This window comes from Teleopsis dalmanni, chromosome 2, assembly GCF_002237135.1.
Source record: "Teleopsis dalmanni isolate 2A chromosome 2, ASM223713v2, whole genome shotgun sequence".
In the NCBI taxonomy this organism is placed as follows: domain Eukaryota; kingdom Metazoa; phylum Arthropoda; class Insecta; order Diptera; family Diopsidae; genus Teleopsis; species Teleopsis dalmanni.
The window spans coordinates 212,880,695-212,892,337 of NC_051847.1; the positions used below are offsets into that span (position 1 = coordinate 212,880,695).

At 32.8% G+C, this 11,643-nt stretch overlaps 2 protein-coding genes across 2 annotated transcripts; both read right to left on the bottom strand.

Annotated features, from left to right (window-relative positions):
- Nucleotides 1-3,211: 3,211 nt before the first annotated feature.
- Nucleotides 3,212-3,697, bottom strand: LOC119686194 (protein hemingway-like). Its single transcript, XM_038100698.1, has 2 exons — nucleotides 3,530-3,697; nucleotides 3,212-3,465 (listed from the first exon to the last, which is right to left on the bottom strand). The coding sequence occupies exons 1-2, from the start codon at nucleotides 3,680-3,682 to the stop codon at nucleotides 3,328-3,330; spliced, it is 291 nt and encodes a 96-aa protein (XP_037956626.1). The 5' UTR covers nucleotides 3,683-3,697; the 3' UTR covers nucleotides 3,212-3,327.
- Nucleotides 3,698-3,733: 36 nt separating this feature from the next.
- Nucleotides 3,734-5,563, bottom strand: LOC119676696. The gene is made up of 2 exons (XM_038087952.1): nucleotides 5,320-5,563; nucleotides 3,734-4,921 (listed from the first exon to the last, which is right to left on the bottom strand). The coding sequence occupies exons 1-2, from the start codon at nucleotides 5,467-5,469 to the stop codon at nucleotides 3,734-3,736; spliced, it is 1,338 nt and encodes a 445-aa protein (XP_037943880.1). The 5' UTR covers nucleotides 5,470-5,563.
- Between the last annotated feature and the right edge of the window lie 6,080 nt (nucleotides 5,564-11,643).

The window sequence follows — 11,643 nt, forward strand, 5'->3', positions numbered from 1 at the left end:
TCGTACGACCGTCCTGAAAGGCTTTGTACCACTCATAAACTTGAGTTTTCGATAAAACTGATTACCCATAAGCCTTTTGTAGCATTCGCAACGATTCTGCACACGAAATTTCGTTCGAAACACAAAATTTGATGCAAACTCTTTGTTCAATATTTTTTTCCATTGTTTTTTCGCAACGCACTACTGAGGGGAACTGGTTTCAAACACTGCCGTAAACAACTGTCTGACAGATCGCGCTCGATTTTGCATATTAATTAAGACAGTGCTGCCAAACTACATAAACTTAAAATATCGAAAAATATACAGCGCGCGAATTTTAAATGAGAACTTCCGAAAACCTTTCGGTCACAATGTATCTATTCAATGCTTACAATATATATATATATGTATATAAAATGAAACTTAAACTAAATTAGGTACTTAATATAGAGCGACATTAACTATCTATTCGCAGCAGAACGAAAATTCACCTAGTGTACTATTAATTCCATAAGAGTTCCGTAACAGCTCCTATGATAGAATTTTTCTTGATAAAAAAGAATTTTTATTGAGATCGAGATTTTATTTTAAAATATAGATTTGGAGACCCATACTAAGTTTCAAATAATCTGATGTATTGTTTAAGTAGAACAATAAGCACGTTGACACGTTATTCAACTTTGAAAATTCAGTTGAAATAAAAACAGGAGATCATTTTCAAAGTGTCTAGATTGATGGAGTGAGAATTTAACAGGAACAATTACACTTACGAAAACTATAAGAATTTATAGAGCTTTGTAAGAAAAGTCAGATATGTAGTTTTACTATAACGTCAATGAGAAAGAAGTGTAAAAACGAAAAACTATCGGTATATACTGTCTGATTTAAGGTACTGATTTGAGATGAACAGTTGAGAGAATACGTATAGCATGAAAGAGTGTTATAAGGAAGATCAGGGATTGCACTTAAACTGTATTATCAATTAAAAAGAGATTGAAGAGTTTTTTGTGTAGTACAGTTACACGTAGTAACTGTTTAAAATAGACTTTTATTTTAGAAATTAAATTACATTGATTATCAATCACAAAGTCTAGTACTATCCCCAAAATACCTTATAAGTTATTAAAGCTTTGTCAAAGACGTCTGCTGACATTTTTCTGTAGCCGATTTCGTAGATAGCAATGGACCTTATTACTCTGTTGATACATTAGCAGTTTTTATTGAATTACATATAAATACATAAATGAATAAATGATAAAAAAAAACCTTGTCACCAAATTTATAACCTCCGGGATAACAATTTATTTTGTGTTAAATGCGGTAATTCTTCCAGAAAATGCTGCTTGTCGGCACCTTTGCATGCAGAACCACAAAAGAGGTTGGATTTGTGCAGAAGGAAAACGAATGCACTTAACAGTCATTCATCAAATGAAGTGCAGCAGCACTGGGAGTTGCAACAGTAGCAGCAACAACTGCCACAGCAGCACAACTAGCGGCAACAATAATAACAGACAAAACGAGCCGTACGCGCGGCGCTGCAATTGTGACACCATATTTGGTCAGCGGACTAGCAAACATTTTTCTACGAATTCGCCAACGCCGTAACTCAAACAATTGACAATGAAGCATGACGAAATGTTTTATTTCTGCAGTGGATTTTCTGCTGCAACCGGCGAGGCAAGAAGTACACTGAGAAAAATGTAGGCTGCCCGCAGCGTTGATATGCAAATATTTCTCCGAGACAAAATTTCAATCTTATTTTCGTAAAACATCTTTTGTGGATGCGAAACTTTGCATAATAAAAATATCGAAATTGACTGCAAAAGGTTGTATGCATAAGAGTCAGCTATTTTGTGGTCATTTGTGTACGACATGCTGTGCTGAACATAATATGTCAGGATAAACATTTTTATATTAGAAGAAAGGATATGCATTCCATTTCTTGGTTGGAACCAGTAACTTTCTCTTTAGTTATGGTTCGGTTTAGGTTTTGTTTATTTAAAAAATTTTTATTTTTCAATTGTTTTGGCATAAACCAAACCGCCTCTTAGCACTCGCATGTGGCAGGTTGCCACACAACTGCGATATGCACTTTCTTCCTGTTCAACAGGCCGTAAATGTTAGTGCAACTTGAGTTCGTAAATTATGGCCTACCCGGCAAGACCTCTGGTTGTGTGTAAAATGCGTGTCATTTCATTGCGACTTTTTCTTTCAAAATATTTTGATTTGTGTTTACTATACACGACATACTCTAACAGAGTTCCAATGTTCGTCCGTCCATCAGTCACTGGGCTTGCCTACTTCAATGCTATTTGCGCGACACTAAACGCTGTGAACTAAAACCACAACTTGAAATATATCGAGCAGTGCAGGGTGCCTGGTGTGTGGTCTACGTATCTAGTATCTCCTCCTTTTTAATTTATCTCCCATAATTTATTAACGAACACTTGAGAATACTATTAAAACCAATACCATTCCCTACAATATATTTGTATGTTTTATATCACAGCGATGAGGTTTTTAGAACATCATAAAATGTTGTTAAGGCGCTAAAGGATTTATGTATGATCACTGCACAAATCTGTGCTTCGATGCACTGTTAGTTGGTGTCTGTTCAGAGATCTATGATGAAGGTGTTAAAGTACGAAATTTTGTCAAAAAAAAAAAAAAAAAAAAATTATAGTGCCATTTTGACTTGTTTAAGAATTCGCTTTGGGTGGTCGGTAAGCATGTTTGGAGTACGGAAATAATATAGAACATATGAAAATTATAGCTATTTTTAAAACAATGAATTTTATTTTATTTTTATAGTGGTTAAGGAATCCTTTAAAAAACTATAAAAATAGAATACAATTCATTGATTTAAAAATAACTACAATTTTAATACATTATGCATTATTTTTATAAATTCTTTAACTGCAGTGCATCCTCAAATCAGAAGCCATTGCAATTTTTAAAATAAAATAAAAATTTGCATATATAAATATAGCGAAATTTGTTAGTAACAGTAACTAAAAAACGACAGAATTTTTCTATATATCATAATATATTGAAAGATATTGACATGTTTAATAAAAATATTAATAAAATCTACAGCGAAATTATTTTAAAAATTGATTTGATTTTCAAAAGTCTACACATTTAATAAATTCATATTAAATTAAACTAATCTTAACAAGAGAGAAGAGTTATAAAAAATATATCTTTACCTCGCCAAATAAAACTAACTAAATATATTCTTTCTATCAAACAGCACTTCATTATAATTTATTATTAATAGACTCAAGCTTATATAGCCAAAAAAAGTAATATAAAAAATATACATTAAAAAAATTACAAAACAAATACTTAAAAAAGTGGTTTACGACGTCCAATAGCCATCAATTTGCCCTTCAGAATATTGTTCTCGAAATCGATCTGTTGCTGCTGCTTTTTACGAGTGGTCAGCGAGGGCGCAATTATTTTGCGTGGCACCATCTGTTGGTACTACAAGAAACATATACCATTGAAAACGTAATACACTAGATGAATAATGAAGTTATGTTCTTACCGCATTATTATATTTTTTTGGCTTCAAAGCAACTAACTTTCGTGCCAAAATATTGTTTTCGCGGGCAATCTCACGCATCTGCAAATCGGTGAAGCTGCGATTTCTAAAAGGTCTTACGGCAGGAAAACGCGCAGGAACTGGTATTCTTTCCATGTGAGTTTTAAAGTTATAAATAAGAAGATATACTAAAAAAATGTGTATTACTTACCTTGCTTTAGATAAATTCTTACCCAAAAGATCTGTTTGAGATTTGTTAGCTTCCTCTAATTTTATTAACTGCTCACTTTCTGAAGGTTTGGCAGAGCGGATTATAGTGTGCATGCGCTTCCTAATCATATCATTTTTAGCATAAGATGTACACGGAGATGAATCATCTGTCACTTCTGCATCAGTATACTCTGTAGAATTATCATCTGTTGCAGATGTAGTATATTCTGCACTCGTTGAATCTGTACTATAACTGCCATATTCTGATAAGTCAGCTTCATTTTCTGACAATGTCAGAGATTCAGTTTCATACTCCACTTCTTCGTCACAAGACTCTGTAACATATTCCTCTTTGTCATCATTATCATCATACTCAGCATCTGAGGCATCTTCTTTTATATTTTCCTCAACAGTTTCTTCCTCTTGTGAGCTTCTACTGTTGGAAAAATTTTGGCTTTCTTTCCACTTTAATAAATTTAATTTAAATTGCATTAACTTCTCACGCGATTTTCTATTCATCTCAGACTTATCATCTTCAATCTGCTGAGCATTTTCGTACCTCTTTCTATCTATAACGTTTGGGCTAACTGTTCCACTGCGTGTGCTTGCACTTTTCTTGACTTGATAACTACTGTTGGTTTCGCATTCGCTCTCGCCAGAAGCAGTCATGCTTCCTCCTGATTGTTGTTGTAGCGCAACAACTGAAACATCCGTTTCCTCTAAATCAAAGTAATCAATATCAGAAGTTATTGCGCTAATTGGTACTTGTCGTCCTTTTCTTTCTAATAGTGTTTGCTGTTCGTCTTCTGTTTCCTTAGCATCACTTGCTACTACATTGAATTGTCTAACAAGTATTGTTTTTGATTCTTCTAAGCTTTTAAGTATATTATGCTTAGCACGAACCGTGTTTTTAATAGACTTAATAGATTTCTGCTCTTTATCAGATGTCTGGTGGGCTGCAGGTACTTGTTTCGGAGTTTTATCAGCTGGATTAGTACGCTCCGAATCATTAAAATGTGGTGTAAGAGATTCATCAAAATTCATAGGAAGAACAGAAATGTTATTTTGTTCATCAAAAGAATCAGTATCTCCCTCGTCATCCGACGAGGAAGTCATAAAACTAAGATTTTTGTTAAGTTCAGTAGAATTGCTTAATATACGTTGACGTGCGTATGCAGCAAGTGCCTTGAAAAATTTATTAAGTTAAAGTTAATATAAAATTTCAGTTTTATTTTAATTTTTTTATTTATCAAAAATCCCTTAAACTTGATTTATAGTATATACATAAAGTGCTTACTCTTTGATATTTATACTTCAAGAGCCTCGTTGTACTTGATACCCAGATATTTAATGCAATATATTTTTATAGCATTCAAAATAAATCAAACCAAAGAGTAATATATAAAGAATTATCACACTATATATAATATAATATATTATATATATGTATATATACGTGTATATATATATATATATATACGTATATAATATATACGATATAAATATCGCGTCGTATCTAATTGTATTCCATAAATATTCGCAATAATTCTAAATTAGATGATTCTTAGCATCTTGTCACTTACCTCGTTCCGTTTAACAGGTTGGCAGTTTATAATATTCTCAAATTCAGACTCGGATGTCTCGAAATAGTCACCACTTGTATCCGTTCCATGGCCATTGGACGCAGCTGCTCTTAAGTAAGTTTCTTCGTCTGAAGTTACTTTTTGTGCCATTTTCGTATTATCTTTTTAGCAAATATATTCGATCAATAATATAAAATTTTATATTTGCTTAAGCTTCAGAAAAATTGTAACAATCGCAACAAAGAAAAAGATAATAATGAATATTTGAAATATTTTCTTTAATATATTAGTTAGATCGAAATTTATAATTCTCATGACCTACTTACAAAATTATAGTTCAGATTAAGTGAATCATGGCCTTCCAAAACTCTATTGAACAGTGCAACAGATATTTAGCTATCTTCTATGCTCTATTCCTATCTATATTGGCATTACGTCATTGATTACCGTTCAGATTTCTGGTAAAACAGCAAGCTAAGTTTATAGAATGCAGATTTAACAGTGATCTGAAACTGAAACAGAGCACACAGATATACTGAAACAAGACTTTCCATCTCTTAATTCTATTAACTACATGTGGTCATATGCAAACCTCGCTTAGGCGTTTGGTTGTCTCATATCAAGCAGAGCTTATGTAGTCCATGCTTACATAGCAGACATTAAACGTACGACCTCAAACTAAACGACTATTGACTATTGCAATGTCTTTTAGCAGAAGTATTGAAAATTCAGTCTGCAGCAAAGTGGTTCCTAAGCAATACGGTTTTTGACATGTTTGTCGCAATCCTCTCGGACAGCCAAGCTGTAACTAAGTCTGTAATGTTACAAGTACAACTCATGCAGTTCAAGATTACAGGACTTCTCGTAGACTTGTCTAGGTTTACCAATGTCCAACTCAAATACGAACTTAGACACGGAAACATCACTGGAAACAATAAAACAGACGAACTTGCCAAAGCCCTTCGTTATTCAATTTTCTGATATTAATATTTGTCTTGTAATGGCTTAAGGGATTGATAAGCATAAATATATACGGTTGGCAAGAAAAGCTTGAGTAGATGAAGAATCTTGTCTTGTCAGTATACAACTGTCAGTTTATTTAAATTGATCTAAATGGGACAAAATTCGTACCAACTAAAATATTACCTGCTTCAGCTAAAACAGAAACAGCACTACTATAGTATCAGTGCTGACAGATCATTGTGTATTAGGAAAGAACGCAATAAGTTTTGAGCGACCCTCAACAATATTTGTTCGCATTGCGGTTCTATAGATGAGAAGAAAATTGTACCACATCGAATATGTCAATGTCCATCATAAGTTAATAAAATTTGCGTGGCTCCTTTTGATCTGAGAGAGCAGTCATTTATTAGAATTAGGAACATACCCAAATTCATAGAGTTGTAAAGTTGGTTGTTTTCAAAATGAATTGGAAAGTTACGCTTTCAATGTTTGGGACTTCTATCTTTAAGGTGGTTATTTAGGTCTGGCGTATCTTATCGTCTTATCGATTATCGATTTTATCACCTTTTTTTTATTTACTGAAAGATTCGGTGTACAAGGATGCCATTTCAATCGAACCTAACTTTTTTTGTGAGGAAATACTGCCAAAAATGTTTCCAATATGTACCATTAATAGCTGAAAGAACGTCTATATTACTAGTGCTATAAAAATTTTCACATTTAAATAATTTCTCTGTGACAGATCTTTAGAGAAGTACTTTTTTGACAGTTTGTTAGAGTCTTCTTCGTGAGGACTAAAAAACTGTCTAATTATAATTAGTTAATTGCAAATTAACTAACTACAATGTGATAAATTTATATCTTTGAATAAAGTAAAAGAAAAACATACGTTCTCCCATCTTGAGAGGAATATGACAGAAAAACTGCGAAAAATTGCTAGTTATTGGAACCGGGAAGAGATCTATCGATCTGTTACTGCAACCAACCGACCTAAAAGATTTGATTGATTTATATATTTGTTTTCTAAGTTTCGGATAATCCATATAATAAGAAAGATACTTGATATATCTTTCCCATAACTGACATATCTGTTTCAGTTATGGTAGCACTCATCACCTTTCTTGTCTTCAACTAAATATTTTCAAAAAAAATTTATCTGACAAATACAGCTGCACAATTGTAACACACTTTCGTTACTTCAAAAGTTTGACAGACAGTTCTGTGTCCAATTTCAAATATCGAATGATACAATATTTTACTAATGACTCCAATGTTTAAGTGGAGAGCAGTTTTAGATGGTATTTTTACTTATGACACCATGTAACGTTTACGTACCTATGTCTGATATTTCTGATAGGCACTTCATTATAATTAATAAAGAAATGAGTTGAACAGTGGTATTACCTAGAGTCGAACAAATAATGAGCTTTTGCCAATTAACTTATCTTCTTAAGAAATCCCACATAAATATTCTAAATACAATACAATTCATCTAATGCAGTCAAATCAAATCAATTTTAAAATTTACAATTCCAAATATTTAAAAATCTTAAAGATATTTTATATTTGATTTGTTTATTTAATTTTTACGCAACTACGAACACGCCGCAACTTTCAGATACAATTTAAGTGGCGGCGCCAATTCGCTCCACTGCAGCCATTCACAGCCATTCACAGCCACTCACAGGCTAGGCAAACCAATACCACCCAGTACATTTATAGATACTTGCATGGCGCTTAACCACATGATTGTGGCCAATTTCGAGTATTTATATTTACAAAGTGTTGAATGCATATTTAAGTTAACAAAACATAAATTTTTCATATTAGAAAATCAATTAAATTCCCTTGAAATAGCTTAACTCATGTATACAAAATATAAAAAATCTCCAACAAATTTTTTTTACTAGACGACGGGTCGGACGCCACAAGCCAAACACAGCGCCCAACGGCTCCAACATCATTATCAATGCATCCAATGCCAATAAACTTGCCGACTACAACAGCAACAAATTGTTGAGAAAATTTAGCAGATACAACAACAATTCCGTCAAGGAGTTGGAAAGTGTTTTGCGGTACACATATTTGATGCAATTGCCTTTTGCTGAAGGTGGTGGAAGTGTAGCAAGCAGTTGTAGTTGCAACATTTCATTGATCAATTAACCAGACATCAATTTTGTTACGGTATTTCGTATTTCGGACAGAGTTGAGATTGCTGGTGGGATAACCGGTCACCATGGACTGCGTTATCACTTTAACAAAATGGGTCTATCAGAAGAGTTAGATTGTCGAGTCTGCTTAGAAGCAGAAGAGACTTTCAGTCACATTCTCTTTGATTACCCAGCTTTGATCTGGATCAGAAGGAAGTCACTGAATCGAGAACTACTCTCCCCTTCTAACATTATGAGATCCTCAACGGGTGACATTCTGGCTTTCATTCGAAAAGTGGAATGTTTTCTGTTCGGTTAAGGTCTGTTGCAGCACAAAAGTGTGAGACTTGAATCCACTAAAACCACCTCTTACGAATGAATGGAGAAAATAACGACAGCATTGTGGAAACTTTATTCCAGTGATAAAGGGAGAGAGATTAGAACAAGAGACTTAATACCTAGCAGGCTAGGTTCATCTAAGCATGGACCAGAAAGCATGGGCATAAATAAAAAAGGTATGTTGGGAGTTCGTGAAGAGGGTGGGGTTATTGCGTAAGCACGGGGATACAAACGGTAGACTTTGTAACCACGCTCACGAGAGCCGCGGAAAGAGATGTTGAAGGGATTAGAGTCTCATCGAAATAAAGTGGAGTTTTATGGCGTAAGGTTTGGACGAATTCCTCAGGGAGTGTGCTAGCAAACGAATAATAATTGCGAATAAAAGTACCTTTAGGCATGAAAACTATTGTATAAAATCTTTTCACATTTGAAATAAATTGATAAATTATTATAACATTTATATCTAAATTAATTTTGTAAAAAGTTAAAAGCCATTGTTTGCAAAATAATATTTCATGAGTTTAAATGAGACTTGTTCTCTAGAATCAGACTTGTTCTCCAGAAAAATGGTTCAAAAAAAACATTTTATTCGTGTATAGTAAAGCAAAAATTCAGTTGATTCAAATAATCAAAAATTTTGTTGTTGTAGTTCAATAGTGTTCGAAACCCATTCTTTAAAAACTGTTAAAATCTTTCAAAACGGAGTAATCCTTAATAAATTGAAGCATGACACCTAAATTGATTTAATATTGCACTTCTCTTCTGCTGGTCTCTTTGCGGCTTTGCGGTGCACTTATAAACCATTTGGTTCCATAAAATTAAAAAAAACAAAAAAAGCAACAAAACAAGACCATGTAATCCTCATTGTTTCACTTAGTCAATGCGCAAGGTGCAATGTAAGTAACTGCGGGTGCCAATATGTGTACTTAGCATTACTAACTGACGCTGCCACCAAATAACAACAATAAAAATAATAATAGCAACTTTATATTATGCAAAATTGCATTCAACATAAAACAAACAAAAACGCAAAGAAAAACAACAAAACATTCCCATTGTTTTTCATATTCGTTAACGATGCAATGATGCAATCCCGATAAGCGACTGCTCCTGCCCTAAACCGCAAGTGCATTTTGCATTGGTGGCAACTCCTTCTACAGCGAATGCAACGAGACAGGAAATCCATACAATGGCGGCAGTTCTAATGCAAATGAATGAACTGTTTTTTTTCTTTTCTGATTGTTTCCTGATTGTTTTGTTTTGTTTTGTTTTTTGTTTGTTTTGAATTTTTTTTTCAGTTGCAATGTTGCAATTGTTACTTGCAACCATTTTAAAAAGTTTAAGTTTTGTGTTGTTTTTGATTTGCCGCTTTTGATGTGTCGGTACACTTGAGAAGTTTTGGAGAGGTTTTTGCGCCTTTTTATGGGTGAAATGAAAATTACATGAAATTTTGATTTAAATTGAGTTTTAAGTTTTTTTCTTATTTTTATTTTCTATTTTATGAAAACTCACTGAACGAATGGAGTTTTTATTTCCATAGACTATGCAATATTAAAAAATTTCCATATAATTGTTCAAACTTATATAAAAACCTACAGTGATCTAAACATTCGTACGATATTGCAAGATCAAAGTGAGTTTCATTATAAATAATGCATATCCATCTTAAGAATCTATTGTGGTAACCCTGGAGTAAATTTTACTAAGCTCACCTGAATAAATAAAACCTATTGATATAACTAACAATATCACTTAGTTTAAGACTGCTGATCTTCTTCAGTTTAATGAAAGCCAGATGGAGATATTAAAGTCATTTTCTGGCAATTGCTACACCCAAATAGATAAGATTGGCACTCATCATTTCACAGAATCTGATAACAGGTATCAAATATCCATTAATTCGATTTTCAAAAATAAGTGTTAATAAGAGTCTCTTTAATTTAGATAATTAGTGATTAAACTGAGCTGAGGTTTATTTATAGTAAACTGAGAAATGAGTTAGCATTATTATTGTTAACTCGAATAATTCTTTCATTACTTTCTAGCTTTAACATCGTCCCTAAAATTAAGTAAGTAAAGGGTAAGTAAAGTAAAGGATGAGTGATTTAAGGGATCTCTAAAACTGAATAGAATTTGAAGGATATTAAACCGATGTGTATTAAATTAAAGAAATTTTTTACTACTAATGTTAATAACAGTATTTATTTATTAAAGTTTTCCACACCTCTGTATCATATTATTTTTTATTATATCAGTATTTGTCTATTTATTATATTAAAGTAAAAGTAGGCAAAGGTAGTGAATTTTTTAAATAAGAAAATATGGAATGTATATGAAATATGGAAACTAAGAAAAACTTAACACAAAATCCCAATGCCATGATTTTTTAAAGCTACAATCCTTTTCAGACGTCTCTACTCTGTAAATACCTTTCAAAGCCTCATGCACCAAGTGTAGTTATCGCTTCATCAACTTGATCAGTTCAATCGTACTCTTCCCTATCAAACTGCGAATAATGAAGGTGTTACGTCTTCCATTCTCGTGACATATTAAAACTAGCGAAATCAATGAATGTTATTTCACTAAATAATGTTAATGCAATCAGAAAGCTTATACAGATCAAAAAGATGCTTTGGATAGATACCTTTGTTGAAATCTTCCCTGTTCCTAACTAATTAGGAAGTTTAAGTAAGTGGACTGCCATGAAGAATGAAAATTTTATCGGTAACGACTTACCTCCGCTCGTAGCCGATATATACTTCATTTTCTTGTTATTATGGACACAAGAATATTGCACCATAACAATAAATACCTACTCTGCCCCATTTTATAAAGAAATTGTATAGATTACAGAGGATAAAGAACTATTTTG